Genomic DNA, 19613 nt, shown 5'->3' with positions numbered 1-19613 from the left:
CTGTAATACAATTTCTGAACATTAGTGTATTGTGAATGAATATGGTTTTATACTTACTTAGGATTATAGACCAGATGAATTCTTGATGTAACTCTTGAAGCCAGTTTTGTTCCAGTTCCGTAATGAGAAAAAGTTTGTCATTTTTGCACCGGCCTTTCATATTAGACAATGTGACTCAAATATTTGCTCAGAAGATCAGAAGAATAAACCCCTCTCATGACCACAGTGCCTGGTACAATGAGAAATAGCCTCTTTATTAAGAGTCTAGTTCTTAGAATGTTAAAAGAGAGGTTCTGTAGTTTTGACATGTATAATGAATATAATGCCTCTGCAGTGGGGGCACTGATCATTGACTGGGGTGTCTAGGTGCTATCAAAATATAAAAAAATATAAAGATCTGTTGTTTACATTCATTTGTTGTAATACGGGTGGCATAATCTCTCTATGAAGTCTGTATCCATGAAACAGGAAACATATGCTTCAATTTAGTTTTGCTTCTGCAGAGTAAAGATTTAGATATTTAAGTTTAAATAAAAAGTAGTATGAAATCGTTTCAACACCGAAGAAATACAGTAAGAGGGAATCATAAGCCATCCTTTTGTACTTCAGAAACTTTTATGTTACAGCCATCAAAAAGAAGGAGGGGAAAAAACATCCTGGAAATCAATAGAGCTCAGGGCATAATTTACAAATGAACAGAAAGGTCATTTGATAATTATAAGATTGATTTCAATTATTGCATTGTGCGACTAAACTAAATATAATTTTTATCATTTTGCTGCTAGAGAAATGGTACAGCCAAATAAACACAAACACCTCAGGTGGAATTGCTATGTTCAAGAATATAAATATTGAAGGTTATTATTTTATATGACATTAAAATGAATGACTTAGGGAATGAGCACCTATTAAAATAATATTTTGGAAATGATGATTTTTTTATCCTGTAACTTGTATTGATTTTACTGCTACTAGAAAGCCTTCTTTATGAAAATGCTTTTAACGCTGTTTACACTGTATAAGCAATCCTATTCTAAATACTGATATTTCCAAATATGTGTTCTGTTTTTATATGTTGTGAACGTTCTCACCTGAGAGAGGAGGCAGGGGTCTTGGGTATTGGGCTAAAAATAGTTTGAGTGCTTCTTGCAGGATGCAGTGATGGGAAACTTCACCTTCACAACTGGGCCCCTAACTTGTGGAGTTGTACAGGGATTGATTCTCTCTCCAGTCCTGTTCAACATCTGCATGCAACACTAAGGGAACTAGCTGCCCAGGGGCTGACTAAAGTGACTTTGTCACCTTTGTGCCTTCCCAGTAATGGGCTGCTTTGAGAGCTGGAGAAACCTTCAGCTGACCTTAGATAGCCTTGGGAGCTGCCTGATGGAATCTCCACAGCTGTACATGATCCTGCCCTGCCCTGGACATGCACCTCCTGCTCTCAGCTCGAAATGGTGTCTTCATAAGGCAGCTTTACAGCTGTCATAAGTAGTGCCTGTGCCAGAGAAATCCTCCTTCAGCTGCAACTAGGGCTTTTTGGCTCCCTTTATGCTGCCTTGGCCCTTTTAGCTTGCATAAAGGGTCTGGAGCAGATGTGAGGATCTCTCCCTCTCTATAAATCCATCTCCCATGGCCAAATCCAGGTCAAAACAAAAGAGAAATAACTCTGGGTTTCAACTATGCCCATCTTGTAAGGGCAAAATGTGGATCAAAAACACCCTGAAGCAACTGGTATAGGGTCACCTGCCTGGGAGACAATATTCCGTTTTGAGCCAGTAAGGATTATCAGTTCTATTTTTAATCCTCCTATTAGGGGAGACATTGAGAGCCTCTGACAGATTTTGGATCAGTAGTTATGCCTTAAGAACAGTCAGATTTAATCTAATCTGGAATTGTATCCCTGTCCAAGGATTTTTTGTCTGGGCTTCTTATAGTCAAGAGATTCCTTTTAAAAAAAAATTGCCATACTTTTTATCTGTGAGTAACTCCACCTGTATTTAGTTTAATAAACTGATAAAGTATCTGTTCAAACCACTAGGAGAGATTTCACTGGCTATGTCTATAAAAACTCCCAGGCAAAATTTTCAAACCTAGGAGATTGGAGGTATATTAGACTCCTAATTTCATATTTAGGCACCTAAATAAGTTACCCGACTTTCAGAAGTGCTGAGAACCTGCAAACCCCATTGAAGTCAGTGGGAGCTGTGTATGCTGAGCAACTAAATAAAAGCTTGAATAAAATCAGGCTTTTATTTAGCTGCCTAAAATTAGGCACTTAAGTTTTAAATGGTTTGATCTATATTTCTAGAAACAATAATACCCACTAAGAGAATCTGTGAAATCCAGATCCTGATGGCTGCTACTCTTTACCATAGTGTTGCATAGCATAAAGTGGTTTTATGTCCACAACCCCAATTTTTTATTTTAGGTCTTCTCTAAGTTCTGTCTGAACCTATATTTACTTATATTTTCCCTTAAATTACATTCATTACTGGAAGAAGCTACACTGAACAGTTTAGATATTAAAAGGCCCTAAATTATTATCTTGATAAAAACTTAAGTGTTTTCTAAACTACCTATTTGTTTGTGGTATACAAAGACAATTTGGGGTACTGTCAAACTTTTAAACAAACCAGTTATGCCCTTGCAGGTTTATCAGTGGCCACTGATTCTAAAGCAACATCTACAGCACATCTTGGGTATGTCTGCATCCCTGAGATATGCAAGGCTGCTACCTGGAGATGCATTCACTCACGTACATGAATTCTTGACTTGGCGGCTAGATTTGATGCCTGATTTTACAGAGCAGTCCTGATACCTTTTATTTAATTAGTTCTCTTCAGCTCCACCTCCTTAAAATGTTTTTATTGTTAATTTCCCAAGATCTTCAGGATTTATTCTGACACTAATTAGAGAAAGAAACAGTTACTTACCAGTAAGTACTCAGTAACTGATAAGTAACCAGTAACTGTGATTTCAATAGATATGGATTCACACTCAATGCCTTTCATCCCTGCTCTTCAGAATTTTTATGTAGAATCTGAGTAGGTGGAAGAAACCAGCATCTCAGAGCCATGCCTTTTTTTCTAAGCTTGAAGTGAACATTCAGTTCTGTGAGGGAATACTCTTTTAGCTATTCTAGAGTGTTTTGCCTCTAGTGCACCGTCTACATGTGCACCCATTCTACTTGAAGTACAAAGGGTTAGTTGTAAGTAGTCGTCTGTGTTTTTCTGTGATATTCTAACTGGGAACAGGATTAATGACATTTTATCCAGATCTATATGCAAGATGTTTATTGCAGATTAATTATTCCATAACTTGTCTATTTTTCTTAGAATCACCAGATGCTGATATTGCTATGGAGATAGCCACATCAGAACAGCACGTTTCTGAGGCAGTGTATGATTGTGTTATTTGTGGACAGAGTGGCCCTTCCACTGAAGATCGACCTACAGGACTAGTTGTGCTTTTACAAGCATCTTCAGGTATGAAAAGGAGATTATTAGGCCAGCCAGTGTTCCAGGAGTCCTTGACAGCGTGAGTCATACTGTCAAGGTGCCTCGTGGAGCCTGGACAAGAGGATGGGGAGAATTGCTTCCTTATGGGTGGTTCTTGCGCCAGGCAGTTCTGTAGGTTTAAGGAGCTAAACACTTAGCCTCTTCTTTGGGGTGGGAGATGAGAAGGAGGCCAGTTCTGTTCACCTTCCTGATCTCCAAAACCTCTTGAATAATTCCAGAGGAGAACCTCACGATGGGAGCATAGGAACCTAGGTATTAAAAAGAAAAATGTAAAAACTAGCAGTGTATGTACAGTATGTATTTACTCCATCAGAGCTTAGAGCAAAAAACATTATTTTCAAAATGTAGTTTTTCTTTAATTTTTCCCCTACCGTTTCAGATAGCAACAGAAACAAAACTTTTTATCTTACAAATATGTTATGCCCACAATTTCCTGGAGTAAATTTTGATTTTATCTTATTTCATTGGGCACATACTATTGTCCATTTTACCCTTGCTCATCTCTTTTTTATATATAGTTTTGGGGCAATGTCGCAATAGCACTGAGCCAAAGAAACTACCTACCAGTGAAGAGGAGCAAATATACCCTGGGGATACCTGTGCAGCAATACATGACATTAGGCTTACAACATTACAGCAGTACTTTAAAGATGTAAGTATTGATACAGGGCAGTACTGCCATGTCTAAAATTATCATTTGGTAGTAGTTGTATAATCATTGTGCTCGCTGTATTTAGAATTGGTCTTCCTGTTTCTGCATTTTATTTTTTAAAAACTTAATTGAAATAAGAATGGTGTAAAGTATTTAAATTTAATAAGCTCCTTGATTTTTAAATTTAGGGCATAATTCTCCTCATACACGTTATTCTGCACAGGTCAGTGGAAACTCTGCAAGCTGAAATTTTCATGCAGTTATACTTGGAATACTGGATGTCGTTTCAAAAGATAGTGGGGCTAAGGGAATGAGACTTGGTCTGCCATATTAGAGACCTTAGTTCTATTTGCAGTTCTGGTAGAAATGCCTTTTTCATCCTCCCAGTTATTTTATCTACAGAATGAAGGAATGGTAGTTGTCTTCCCCTAGGGCAGTGGTTCTCAATCTTTTTGAGTGAAAGCCCCACTAGTTAACACTGAGTAAAACACACTCCCCTCTCCACCCCCCCACTTCACTCCCTCACGTGCCATAAACATATATAACCCCTATAAACACATATAATTATGATAATAATAGTAACAGCACTAAATTACATCATAATAATAAATTATTCTTACCTGAGTAAGGAGCTAAGCTTTCCCTGGTGCAGCCGCCACCGCACGCCCCATGTGGCTCTGCCTCTTTCCATCCTTCATGGACTGAAGGTAATGAAGATGGGCTCTGGTGGGCCCCCGCAGGCGTGGGCCTGCTCCTCTCCAGCTGGGCGCCTGGCCAGTGCGATGCTGGGAGAGGCTGCTCCTCCGCTCCTCCGCTCCGGCCAGAGTGGAGTTTGGGTGCTGGCATGGAGCTAGAGGTGCTAAATGACCTCAATATTACTGAAGCCTCATGAACCCCCTGGAATTTTTGGCACTCCCCAAGGGGGTCCTGCACCCCAGGTTGGGAAACGTTGTGGTCCTGGGGTAAAGATATAAAGCCTGGAAAGAGTACATTGAAATATTAGCAGGAATCAAAACAAGAGACTTGAAGTTATGGTTCTCTGATGGGCCAGCCCAGTGCACTTTCCCCTAGGTGACTGGGTGTTCTTTGTCGCAGCTCCAACCTGTGTTCTGTGCACTCTTAGTTGCTGTGGCATTCTGTGCATTGCTCCCAGCAGCCCAGTTCACCTCCTTATAAAACTAAAACCAATGTCTAATAACTTCTTGATTGTTAGGTTTTGGAGCTGGTTCTTGGTACTGAACAGTAGATCAGCAGGGCTAGCCCAGTGATAACTTATGTAGAGACTGCCTATAATTTTATCCTTGTCTCTGCATAAAAAAGTGAACATTTAAAGAAACCAGTCATTTGCTGGGAGAGGGAGTTGTATCTCAGAATTCTGGGGTCAAATGACACCAGATTTGCAGCACATATGCTACCTTGGGCCCTCAGCTGGCATACCAGTTTTCAAACTGATCTAACTAGGCATGTGAGGCTTAGAACACTTTGAAAATCTGGTTTGAAACAGAAAAGCTGCTGCCATTTTAACTCTAATGAGACTTGTGGCAGCCTCATAATGTGCTGATAACACAACCAGTTTCAAAACAGAAAATTCAAATCAGCCAACTTTGGTGCTTGTCTGATTTATATGCAGTAAAAGGTTAGTAGTCTGCTGTGAATTTTTTATTTGTTTTGATATAGGTGTTTAAATCCATTAGGAAAACTTTCCTGTATAAACAGATTTTCTGCTGAAAGTATTGATTTTAGTTATTTGGCATTGAGTTGGCATTACATGATTTAAATGTGTCACCTTTCATTTCATGATGCTGTACTGTCAGCCATAGCATAATATACTTCTACAATAGGTACCCAACAAAGAATGACAGTAATGCACTTACATTTTGCGATTAATAATATATTGGTTTTGTCTAGCTCAGAAGGAGGCCTGTTAACAAAGTGCAAAACTTGGTAAATGTCTACTTAGTTAATGTAACTGTGTTGGTCTTTGTCTGGCAGTGTTTCAAATTGCTAGTGAAGTGTTTTTTAAAAATTGTATGTAATCTGTATCTCTATACTTTTCTCATGATACAAATATCAGGGGATTTAATTAAAAGTGTATTTTATCAAAACTTGACCTTATGGAAGTGTAATTTCATGATAAATCAGATTTCTCTCTTCCTGTGAGGCTACATTGAATGTTTGTAAAATAATCTAAAGGATACTATAATGACTCCGTGGCTTAATACTTTCTGCTCTGAAAAACTCTGGTTCCAATTCAGACATTAGTTGGATTATTTGTGCTTTCAAGTTTCTAGATCACTACTGTGCTAAAATGTCTCTGCATGAAAGAACAAATCCTTAAATTTCTTATTGGCATAAAAACAGAAACATCTGTTAGTGTCTTGAGTGGCTTGTTCTTCCGAGCTAAGCAATAAGAAGTCCTTTTGTTGATCAGCTGTGCCCTCAGCAGCAGGTGTCCTTCCTGTAATGACAAGAACAGTGGAAGGTTTCAGGAGAGAGAAGGATGATTTTACTTAGTTCTGAAAATTCTTTGTTAGATATAAAATAGGATCCATATTCTTCTACTTGAAGAAAAACATAAACGCTGTTTCAAAAGCCATATTCTATATGCAGCACAAAATAAGGTCATTTAAAGTTTTTCTGAAGTTTTACCTTTTGTGGCTGAAATTTGGTGTATTTGCTCTCAGTCAGGGACAAATGGCTGAGATATTTTTAAAAATGGAATGTGTGTGTGAGGGGGAGCTGTGGGAATAGTGTTTTTCAACTGTGGGGGAAAAGAAACTTAAAAAACAAAATCAATCCACAACTCTAGAGCCCTAGAAACTGTTAGCATCTTGAAATCTGGCAGGTAGGCAGTCCCTAGTTCATTTATTGGTCCATTGTTGTTTCTGTGTGTTATGGTAAAAATTCTGTTTTGATTTATTGAGGTTAAAAATATTTTTAAAAAATCTTATTTTATGTGTGCACACTGATTATTGCCATATGACAAAACTAACAATTTGCCAACTTTCCAGTGGCACTTCATGTGCATGTGTGCAGACTTCCACTGAGTAGGCAATCTAGAGGATTCTCTGGGATTTTGCACATGCAAACGTAAGAAAGTTTAATGGAATTTCAATTTTTGAAGATAGGGAGCTTGTGGAATATGGTCTGGGAAAGTGCACGTTGGAGGAAGTAGGACTCGAGTATTGTTTATCATTTTATGATTTCCTAGCAAATATTAATGAATTTGTCCCGTATAACTTCTGTACAGTACAGGTAAAAATGTGGTATCACCATTTCATTTGTGGAAACTGAGGTTACAGAGAGATTAAGTTATTTAATGGAGGTCTGTGGTCTGTGGCAATAAAATCTACAGCTCTTGATTATTCTTTCTCTTCCTGTGGACTCCTGCCTTATTCACTATACACACCATCCGATTTATGCGATGAATGCTGCAGACATGAACCTCTTTGGCTACGGACAATGAGTATTCTCGGTAAATGAGGCCACTGTATTTTGGGACTCATCCTCGTTTACTACATAACTGTACCTGATTTGCCATCCAGTCTGTTCCCTCAACCAGGTGGGGACCAGCAGGAAGAAGAAAGATTGTGTTATGGTTAAAGCATTAGACTCAGACCATGAGAGCTGTAAAATGTTAGAGATCAAATTGGAGCAGGTGAAATAGGAGAAAGTCCTATATGTTCAAATGCAGGAAAAGAAAAAGGTGTTATAGCACCAAAAAAAGCAAACCACCATTATGTTATTTTTACATTGTGCATTATAAATCATTGCAGGACAAGTCTGCCTTAGGGCTAAAACAGTATTTTTGCTGATCAAGTTCACTGTTCTCTCTCCACTATTAGGACAAGTTTTTTGTGTAAATGCAATATATACATTTTGTGGTTGAAATTGTTGCTCATAAAATGAGAAGTAATAAAACAGATTATAACTAGATATATTACATGAATGTATTATAAAAATTTCTCATTGTAACTGTCTGTTTTTCCAGCTGATCATTTCCTGAGTTACAGCGCCATTCACCCGATTGTGTAGTTTTGTGATGTGGGCAAAGAGGGTTCTAGGTTGATACCAACAAACTGCTTTAGGCTTTAGACCTGGGCTGAGGTTTGACTGCACGTCTCCACAGCCCAAAAGTTGATACACTGAATTATTGTGCCACTTAATGCCTTTTTTCAGCTTATACTGTATTCCTGATGGTATTTTTAAGCAGTCAGCAAGATAATTTAATTACAATATTTTAATTAAAATGGGATAGGTATTTAATTATTTAATTAGGGACTTTCTGTTAATGTAAATGATTCATTTTATGTTCAAAGCCTTATGACATCATTGTATTGCTCATTCTGAATTAAGTATATTGAAGTTCAACTTGTATGAAGCAGGGGAAAGTTTGTAGTATTACGGCTGAATGTACTTTAAAAGCTCTCTGAATACAGTGAATGCAAGAGATTCTTTAAGAAAGATTGCTTTGGTGCTGAAATAATGTGTGACTTAGGGGAATGGAGTGTATTAGAAGATGCAGAAATAAAATTGCAAGAACTACATTGTGACACTTGTCTTCAATATAACTATGAATGCTCTAACGCAGTAAAATCTGTGTACATTCTGTATGCATTTTATTCTTCCCTAATTCTATCACCATCCTGGGAAGCAAACATATGCAGTATTATAGCATTAATAAAAGTTTAAATTGGGTTTTCAGTGGAAAGGATAGCAATAGCTATATAACGGAAAGATTATTGTCACTAAGAGCCCTATAAAAATGAAAGAAATATTTATTCCATAGCACACGTGTGTATTTTTTAGCTGGAAATGTGTCTGTTGAATAACATCATGTACATTTATATTTATATTTTTTTTTTTAAAGAGTTCCTGTCTGCAAGCTGTGTCAATAGGCTGGGAAGGAGGTGTTTATGTACAAACGTGTGGTCATACGTTACACATAGATTGTCATAAGTCTTACATGGAATCATTAAGAGTAAGTTGATCTGCAATTTTATAAACTGTCTTGTATTGTTTGCACCTGATCTTGCTCCCACTGAAGTCAATGGGAGCTTGCCACTAATTTAATGGATACAAGATTGAGTCCTTCTTATTTTCTACATTTGTGTGCAAGACTTTTTGGACCATCTTCCAAGTGGTGTACTTTTTACATCTCCTTTTTATTTCATCTTTACATTTTTATAGAAAAATTGACTTTGTTTATATCTAGTTATATTGACGTCCCAAAGCAAATATAAAGAAGAAAAGTTGAACAAATTAATTTCACTATTTAAAAATATTGTCATTATGGCTTGCATATACTGTATGTCTAGTACATACATACATAAAACTCTATTCCCACTTTATGGATAAAACTTTGTATTCAAACTTGTTCTAACTAGCCGGGGACCCAGGTCCAGAAAACAAAGGTGAGACTGTCTCAGTAGCAGGAGTACCTGTTGGAAGCTCAAATTATACTTATTCAGCACTGTTCCCACAGAGTTCTTGGGAGTGGGGATCTGATGAGGCACTTCATGAAGGTGAAAAGGGGAAGTTACATACAGTAACTGGAGCTCTCTGAAGCTTTTTTCTCCCACCCCCTATAGATCCACACTCCTTTTCCATATTGCTTTTGGGTCCATTGAGATTTGTTGTAGTGGAGAGGAACTGAGCCGTTCCACCTGGCATGGTGCCCACCAATGGCTAACTGTTATGGTTCTTAGCCTGTGGACTGTAGTGTGAATTAAGCTCAAGAATGTATTTCTCCTGAGACAATAACTTCAGATATTTCCGATTACTGATAAGTAAATTTGCCTGTTGCCAGATGGAGAGAAATAAAGTTAATAAGGGAAACTTTCTAACTCTAAGGGAGTTGCTAGCAATCAGCAATAAAAACCAAACATTAAAAACCACTTTAAACCCCATTCCTCTCCCGGGCCTCCCAAACCTTAGCCCTGCTATTTCCCAGTGATGGAAGGCTGCTGTGATGCCACTGGTTTTTCTGTTGCTGCTCATACCACTCCTTGTTCTGCCTGAAATAACATGAATCAAGCAGAATAGGAAAAGTCCTCTGAGGGGTGCTCCATGTCCCACCCACAATTTGTTCAAACAAATTGCAGTGTCCATTAGAGATGATGCAGTCACTGTTTCTGTGATATGGGAACAGCATGAATATCTTTTCTTTAACTGTAGGACGTCTTAACTATGGGATTGTCTTGGACATTCTGGAATACTTGTATATTGTGTAATGGAGATATCATGAGACCATCTTAGTAAATAGAGTGCTCTTACAAAATTAAGCACATATTCATATTCTTCTTCTTTTACAGTTATTTGTTTGTAGATATTCTATATTTTTAACCATGAGACACTGTCAATGAAATTTCAAGAACATAATTGTCATCTTCACTGAATTCATATGCATCTAAAAACAATTTTTTTTTTTTTTTTATAGAATGACCAGGTCCTCCAGGGTTTTTCTGTGGACAAAGGAGAATTTACATGTCCCCTCTGTAGGCAATTTGCGAACAGTGTTCTTCCTTGTTATCCTGGAAACAATGTGGAAAGAAGCCTGTGGCAATGTCATAGTAACAAGAGTATGCAAGAGCTTATAAAAGAGGTGGAAGAGCTTCAAGAACAGCTGGGAACTTTCCCAGTAAGCATCAGTGTAAGGCAGAAAGATCCTGGTTAATTTGCCTCTACCTTTCAACTTTGTTTCATTTTTTCTGTCTGTGACGTATTTTAAATTATGAAGCCACATTTTTCTTCTTTCAATATGGGGAAAAGTGTACAATTTTAATGGATTAAATATAATCAAAACATTGTAAAGATTTATAACTTTATAAAATAAAACAAAACTATTAAATAAAAATGATTAATTAATATTAATTAGTCAATTAATTTATTAATATAAAACAAAACATCATTAATCTAAATGATCATTTTTTGAATACATTTTTCTTCATTTAATTCCATTTGTGTAATTAAAATAGAACTGAATCATATTTCATGAAGCTCACTTTTTTTTTCAATGTAAAACATGAATCCCTTGTAATTGAAAGATATTTAAAGTATGTCTGTTAAGAACATGTAAGGGTATGGATTATTTGTTTTACAAAGATAACAATTTACATCCATTCATACATAAAGTAACTGCTCTGTAAAGTCATTCAAAAAGATGTAATTAAATCTGTAAAATCAAGTGAGTCCTCCAACCTCATAGCAGATAGCTCTATTCTAAAAGTATTTCAAAGTAACAATACTTCCATTTGCTAAGTGTTATAATTTTAAATGTGTTGTTTTCATGTACTTGTTGCACAATATAAATGCCCCATTGACTATACCCTAGGATAGCACAAACTAAAAATTCTATGCATTAGATAGACAAAACAGTTAAATTGCTTTGTCCATCTTCCTGCCTATTCAGAATATGTCTTTATACTAGACCAAAAGGTATGATGATAGCAGATTTTAATACATATTTTTCACATAATATATAAATGTAAATTTGTATAGCTATAATGACAATGTTAAGCTTTATAATCATGTATTGCTTTTCTCCAGATAAGTAAAATAATCTATTAATCCCTTTTCTTTTTCCATAGTCTGAAACCAATCTAAGCAAGGAAATGGAATCTGTGATGAAAGATATAAAAAGTACTACCCAGAAGAAATATACAGACTACAGCAAGACTCCTGGCTCACCAGATAATGATTTTCTCTTCATGTATTCTGTAGCGAGGTGGGTCTAGTAAGATGTTTTGACAGTTTCTTTTTCATTTGACATTAGTAATATTGCCTATCACAGATGTTAAAAAAAATCTCAAAAAATCATGAGATTGGCTTAACAATCATGAGATTTTAAATAATAATAATAAAGTTGGGGTTATTTTTATTTTCTGCTTTTTCAACATTTTGGGTACCCTCCAGACACAGTTTTGCTGTAGGGCAATCAAGGTTATAATCTTATGGGGTTTTATTTATTTATTTATTTTTAATGAATGCTGAGTTTCTAACGTAGTCACACAATTCCAGCAGCTGGAGTTTTAAGAAAAACATGCGTTATTGTGAGACTTGTAATAACATCACAGGATTTGGCAGTACTGCTTTAGCTTGATAGTTTTACTAGATGTATGAAGTGAACTGTCTGTATCTGAATGGACCTTCTTTATCCCTTTTTTCCTAAGAGTAGTCAATCTAATGATGTGAGAGATAGGACTTGAGTTCTGCATATCCTCTAACGTACCACATCTCCATTATCAAGGGGCATGACCACCGTACTGAGGCATTGGCTTAGCACTGACTCCAAAGAAAGAGTGTTGCCAACTGAATCATTACCATATCTTCCCTTAGCACCTACGTATTTCCTTGGAGGTCTTCCATTTATTTATCGATGTGGCCTGACCCTACTCAATATGGGATATCTGACTGGCTCTCAACACAAGTTGATATGGCTACAGATTCTTATAGACTTGTTTTTGTGGACGAAGATACAATTAAAGCAAAACGGAAGTTGCTAATCAAAGAGTCCCTTTAATTTCTTTCTAAGTCTAGCTCATTCAACATAATATCCTCTTCCCTCCCATTGTTACAAACGAAGTCTCTTTTTATGGTACTGCAGTTAGTTATTTTCTGCTTCAGAAAGGGGAAAGTGTTAAATAGTAATGACCTGACATACTAGTATGAGGACTAGCAACCTTTTCTTGATCTGTCAGAAGCTGCTCTCGTGTGGCTGAGCAGGTGAAGTTTGACAGAAGAGCAATGATTTCTGCACACTGATGAAGAGCTGTAACCTTAGAGTGTTATAAAAGCAAAATAAAAATGTAAGCAGTTTAGCTGTGAACTCCTATATTGTTACAGCAGGATTTTATTGAAATGCAAATGCTAATATTTGATCAGCATCAATTTATTTCAAAAACCAAATATGGTTGCTAATTGGCAACAGTTTACTGAGCTATCATGTGCAAAGCTGAAACACTGGAAAGCAAGGAAATGACCAGTTTAAGGGTATCATAAATCTTACTCTGCTTGCATAATAACCTAAACAATATTCTTTATCAAGTGCAAAAAAAATTACTTCCTAATGCACCTTAATTCCCAAAATAAATACTATTCTTTCATCAGTAATCTCAGAAGAGAACCGCAGAACACAGTTCTTCTTAAAACTTATTGATTCGGCCTTAAATGCAAATCCACATACATAATTTTACTGTAAAGCAGTAAAGTTGTGTGCCTTTTTTTTTTTTTTTTTAAACGAAAGGCCTCATCTTGCACTTGGATCCCTACACCTGGGTTTGCACTGCAGAGAGCACTATTGACTTCAGTGGGGCACAAATGACTGCTTCCAAGGATCTGACTGCAAGATCTGACCATATATGTAAAAGAAAGAACAATGATGCATAGTTTTTAAAACAATACAGATGTTTCCTGTTTAATACTGTCCCTTTAAAATGTTTGGAAATTGAAATCAAGATGATAAAAATCATGGGTCAGAGTCAAGGCTGCGTTGTGGTGAAATATGCATTGATAAGACTAAAGTGGGCAGTATATTCTGTCCTAGTATGCCAGTTGTCCTTTGTGACTCTTTGGCAATTTAAAGGGAACTTAAAGCTACCAAAAAAATGCAGCTGGAGATTTTGCTTGAGTAGGGATTCACCTGGTTTTGCAACCCCAACTCTGTACCACCCACTTCTGCACACTCCTCCTCTTCCCCCAGTCTTCCCCTCCTCTCCTCATGGATTGCACTCTGAGTATCCCTGCTGGCATAGTGGCCCTTAGGTAAGGCCAGGATCAGGGATCAGTGAAAGAAAGGTGGCATGATGCCACCTACTTTCCTCCTACCTTTCCCAGCTCTGGTGCAGCTATGGAATAATGAGCCCCATGATATGCTGAATTAATCACTTCCTGGTTTTGTAAGTGATACAAAGGGTAAATACATTGTTGTAATTTATTGTAGGAACCTTAACTGGTGAAAGGAAGTTTTTGGTTTTGTTATGGGTCTGGGTGGGTTTTTTGTTCATATAGAATTAAATTTTAATCCTCTTCTGAACAATTTCATTTATTGATTCTAAACATTTAAAACTTTCATATGAATATTTTGCTGATTCAAATGCTTTCATGTCACAGTAAAGATTTGCAGTCCCGTTGTGTCTTTATAGATCCGTAAAAACTAGCTACTGTTGCCTTTATTTATCAAACAAACTAGGCAATTAAACAGAAAATTATTTGAATTTCTTTAAGAATATTTTAATTGCATTTTGTTCCATAATAATTGTTTAATGATTTCCTTGGGTCTTGCTGGCATTGTAAATAGAATATTTAGCTAATGTGAAACAGTAACTTTATTTTTATTTTATGTATGGTAAAGATAATTTCAAAATAGAAAACCGTTATGGTATACTCCATGTAAATATAGTCTATATTTTTACAATGGTACACAGTTGAGATTTTCTTGTAGCTCCGTTTAGCTCATCTAATGAACAAGTTCTTTGTATGAAAAATGACTTGCTGAAATGCCTTTTTAAAATGCAAAAACCTGTTTATAATCATATAAAAGGTATAAACATAGAAGATGTCAGCTGAACAAATTTAAAAAGTAAATTGAATATTTTATGGGTTTTGTGCTAAAATCTAAGTTCAGAGTTCAGTGTTTCTCTAAGAGTTAAAAATATTCCAGACCAGAACAATGTTACATTGCTTCTTACACTGCTTTAGAGAGAAATGACATGAACGTCCATTAGGGTTGGGGATATAAAATTCCACCCCATCCGTGGCTGTTCTTTCATCCTTTGGACTGGATTAGTGGTACCTGCCTTCTGTTTCTCCACATGGAGGTTTTCAGACATTGGACCCACCCACCCACACTCCATATTGTTCCTATACATGTGAGGTAGCATGGAGGGTCTTTGCTAGGTCTTCTGCAGCAGTGTTAATTTCTCTCTTAATGATTTAGGACTTGATTCAGCAATCCAAATATGCCCAGAACTTCCATTTAATTTGATCTATAATAAGGACTGTAAGGTTGGAACTTCTGTGATCATAAACCTTCATTTTAAAAGCATTTAATTTAACCTTAATACACATAACACTAATAGAAATAAGAATATGTCCTGTGTAGATCAGCAGTTCACCTCCTTGCCTGAAAGCAGGACTGTTCTTTGTTGTACTTTTTCTAGTGGCTTGTTTTGTGTAATTTTAAATGTCTGTGCAATAGAATATCCACCACTTCACTATTAAATGACAGAGTAATACTCTTCACTGTCAGGAAGTTTATCCTGGTATTCAGCCTAAATTTTCCCTTCTTAATCCCATCTCATTGTTTCTGTCTCCACCCCATTATCTGCACCTCCTGGTCAAAAGTAGTAGCAGGGGGTAACTTATCGATACCCCCCGAGTACTCTGTGTTCTGATGGCTACTAAAAAATAAGGCACCACGTATATTTTCAGGTTAATTGGAGTTCATAAATATGGGTTGAAAAAGGAAAAGGAAGCCAGAGCTTAGCCACAGCTGCCCTCGTTTCTCAGTTTCTTCAGTGGGGGAGGAAGATCAATCCAAGAGAGTCTGTGCTTGCTAAGTCCCTGCTCCAGTGAAAGATGGCAAAGACTTCTGAGAGGCTACACTTCCCTTTGCTTTTCCTCTTTTGAGAGATATGAGGTATCAGGCTGGGAGCAGCTGATCCCTCTTCCTCTTCATTGAGGGAGGTGGGATAGTGGAGGATTCGATCGAGAGACAAGTTCACGTTCCACTTCTCTTATTTAGGGTATGTCATTTGCCCCTACTTTTCCATCAGTGATGGGAAATTAAATGGTGAGAGTTCAGCTTTACTTTTCTCCAGCAGTGGGGAATTCTACTATACGTAGGGCCCTACCAAATTCACAGTTTGAATTTGATAGAGCCTGAACTGCAGGGGCTAGCCGATACCAATATGGATAGGATAGTGAATGGGCATGAGGAGGACAGGAAGTGTAGTGCAGGGCTCTGTCCAACAACTGAACATGTTTTCAGGTAATCTCTTGTGGGAAGAACATCATGTATAAAGTGCCTGTTTATGGGAGAAGTGCTCCAGTCTCTCAGATGATCAAGTATAATAGGGGAAAGTATCTGCCATAAATATAAGCATGTTTGGAGGGGATGCCTCACAGGAAGAGGGCTTGAGTTTCTGCTGTGGAGATATGATACACTATAAGGAGGTGTCCCTACTCTCTTGGAGAGGGGGAGAGTGAATGGGGGTGTGTAAGGATGTCTGTCACTAAGACTCTCCTCCTACGGCATGTAGTACTGCATGCCACCTCGTGTATGTCTTGTTCTGTCAGATTTGCCCTTGAGTTTTGCTTTTGTAAAATTGTATCTATGTCTTAGTGAAAGGAAAACTGAAAATTCTAGATGTGACAAATTTAAGAAATTGAGATAGTGTTTCTGATTATCAGATTAAATCATTTAAATAACAGCTAGCAAATTTTTTGGTTTTATTAGTAGAAGACTGCCATTAGTTTAAAAATTAGTCATCAGAAGATTTATAGAAATAAAACATATTAGTTCATCATGGGACTATAAATGAGACACAAAATGCTGATCTTCACTTGCTATTCTGCCCATTAATATGAAATCCCTATCCCTGCTTCCTTGCTGGTAGGTATTTAGAAGTTCAGTGAGCACTGCAAATCGCCTGAAGAGTGGAAAATTCCCCTGTCACACAGATGCCCTTATCAGCAGCAACCAGATGGAGCTCTGAGCAGGAACATTATCAGTGTTAAATTGCTTTTTTTTTTTTCTGAGTAGAGATGATTAAAGCATTTCTTCAGAAATGGGTGGCATAAGCTGCGAACTTAGAGATATTAATATTTTGAAATGTTACTATTTTAGAAACATATGAAAGTATCTTTACAAATAAGGTATATCAAGAAAGCAGTAGTCTCTTAAACTGAAAGAGCTGAAATTTTTCCAAAATATTTTATTTTGAATGAAGTACTTTTCTATTCTCTTCATCTTGTAGTTTAACTTAAATATGCATATTTAACCTAAAATAGGTTTTCTTGCAATTAGTGATATTCAGTCAAATTACACTGAGTCTAGAAATGGTTTATTTAATTTCAATTAAAAAAAACATGTAAGGAAAAAGTTTGCAGTTTGAATTAATTTAGCACAATAATACTTCAGCATAGTAATTTTTTCTTCCTGCACCATAATTGTAGGAATGCATGTTTATTTGTTAAAACAAACTTTCAGAAGACAAAATGTGAATTGCTTGATCAGTGTCTTGAGGGTAACAGTAGTACAGTACATAAACATCCAATTTCAATGTCAAACACTGTTATTGAATTTGGCCAAAAAAATGGTGTCTAATACTTTAAGTAGTAAAGTGTCAATGTGACATGCAGGGATTTTGTTGCACAACTCCCATCTCATATAAATGAGTTACACAGCTAAATGCCAGTGCCTTTCACTGAAAATTTACCTCCGTGGCGTCTAATAACCAGTCTATCAAACAAAGAACAGGGCCTCCATTGTAATGCAATTAAAATATTCTGAAGATGAAGTATCTGATTTTTGTTGGTTGTTTGTAAATTACTTTTAAAAAATTCTGACTCTCACAAAGGAGGCCATATCTGACTTTGTTGATTTTCTGTTATAAAGTTGTCTTTCCAGATTTGCACAATAAAAATTCCACTAGCAGCAATGAGTTGCGTGTCTGAAAAAGATATATGCCGTAAATATTTAGTTATCTGTAGTGTGCTCACTACTGTGATTTGAGTGCCTCATACAATACTTGCCAACCAAGCTGTTTCAATCACAAAAGTATTATATTTTGCAATTTTTAATTGTCAAATGTAAGACTAATGCACAGCATTCTTTCCTATCGTATACAGTGCGAGTTTATGGGAGCTCCTTTGTGTCTGTAGAAGTTTGAATATTGAAGTTCTATCCTAATACCTTTATATTTTTCATGCAGAACGAACTTGGAACTTGAACTGGTTCATCGAGGAAGCAATTTATGCTTAGGAGGTGCAAGCACAGCTGGAAAAAGATCTTGTTTAAGTAAGTTTACTTTATTAAGTGTGATTTAAATTAATTTAAAATTAAATGAGAACTACGAAATCTAGTGTAAAATAAAGATGCTGACTGTTTTTACATTTTGGCATATTTTCTATGTCTCTTTTATCAATTTTGTATTATTTCTATGCTAGAGCTTTTTCAGACTGCTAGATTTTTGTTTTTGTTTACCGTAATTTTGGTTAACAGAAAACAGATGTATAATTTACAAAGATTATCCATAAGAATATCCATGTGTTCTAAAGATAATCCATTTAGAAAGCAAATGTCATAATAACCATGTAATATCATTTGAATGACTTCAAAATTATATAAACAAAAAAGCTGTGTGTGTTTTAAAAGCAAAAGATAATGTTTATACAAAAGCATTTTGCTTTGCCAGAGTATTTGTGTACAACCTTGACTGCTATTGTTAGTAAGTAAAGAGACCCACAATTTTAGGTGCTTGTGTAACTCTCACTAGATGCACACATTCACTTATTAAAGAAGGAACTGATTGCAACAGCTATATTTAGTTTGCCTAGCACTTGTTATGATAGAAGATTTTTGTGACCTTTACTTTGAGAAGCTCTTACACTTCCATTGCTGTTTGGCAAGGAGAGCTATGTGTACCTTTTCCTTCTCCCATGAATTCGCTGAGATATAAAGTGGTAAAAATGGTCATTTCCCTTCTGTGGTTTACATTTCTCAGGAAAATTTGGGCAGCCTGCCAAAATAACAACAGAGTACATTTGGAGGCTGGACTCATGCTGCAGCAGATACTGTACTGGGAAGGCCAGGAAGCTACCAGAGCAGCTGTGGTTGAGGGAGTTGGATTGGATTAGTAGCATAATATCCTGTGTGTATTAGCAAAACATTTCCCTCACAGCTGTAGAACAACTATTTCTTCTGTGTAAAGCTTATTTCCATAGGACGTTTTGTAATGGAGGCATTGTCTAATGACTGGTGAAGATGACAACGGTTCTATTGCCAATTTTCTTTCTGACTGTGTCTGAGTAACTTTGGGCAAGTCACTGTGCCTTAGTTTATCCAGATGTAAAATTGGTATAATAGAGATTTTCTCACTGCCTCTTACACACCTGTGAAACCTTTCTCACAGGGTTGTTGTTAGGTGTAACATTTGTAAAGTGCTATGAAAGTCTCTATATAAGTGAAAAGTATTTGTGGGCTGATTGAGGCAAGGATTGCATCATGCTATGTGTAGAAAGCACTGGACAAGTTTTGAGTGCAATCCATTAATAAATAATGACAGCTCTTAGATAGTAGCAATCTGCCCTTTTGGCCCACATGACTATCAACATCTGTTCATGCTCTGCCATTATGATGATTCTGAGTTACTGTAAGTGGAGAAAATGGTCCATAGTCAGTAAAGGGATGTTTTTCTCTTGAGTCATGAGTCTTCAGAAAT

At 36.6% G+C, this 19613-nt stretch overlaps 1 protein-coding gene across 3 annotated transcripts in view; it reads left to right on the top strand.

Moving 5' to 3' along the window:
• The window catches only part of UBR3 (ubiquitin protein ligase E3 component n-recognin 3), a 184666-nt gene that overhangs the window by 109813 nt on the left and 55240 nt on the right, over positions 1-19613 (top strand). For 2 of the 3 annotated variants that reach the window (XM_067549264.1, XM_067549266.1), the window contains exons 25-30: positions 3336-3485; positions 4037-4170; positions 9041-9151; positions 10610-10822; positions 11760-11896; positions 18105-18190. In XM_067549264.1, the coding sequence (XP_067405365.1) occupies positions 3336-3485; positions 4037-4170; positions 9041-9151; positions 10610-10822; positions 11760-11896; positions 18105-18190 (831 nt within the window). The remainder of the gene's footprint in view (positions 1-3335; positions 3486-4036; positions 4171-9040; positions 9152-10609; positions 10823-11759; positions 11897-18104; positions 18191-19613) is intronic. The other variant, XM_067549265.1, reaches the window with a different exon arrangement.

Source organism: Emydura macquarii, unplaced genomic scaffold (assembly GCF_026122565.2).
Source record: "Emydura macquarii macquarii isolate MOO-44397 ecotype Brisbane River unplaced genomic scaffold, CSIRO-AGI_Emac_v2 contig_1253, whole genome shotgun sequence".
Classification (NCBI taxonomy): Eukaryota; Metazoa; Chordata; order Testudines; family Chelidae; genus Emydura; species Emydura macquarii.
The sequence above is the reverse complement of the archived record's forward strand: the minus strand, read 5'-3'. Positions and strand labels throughout refer to the sequence as shown.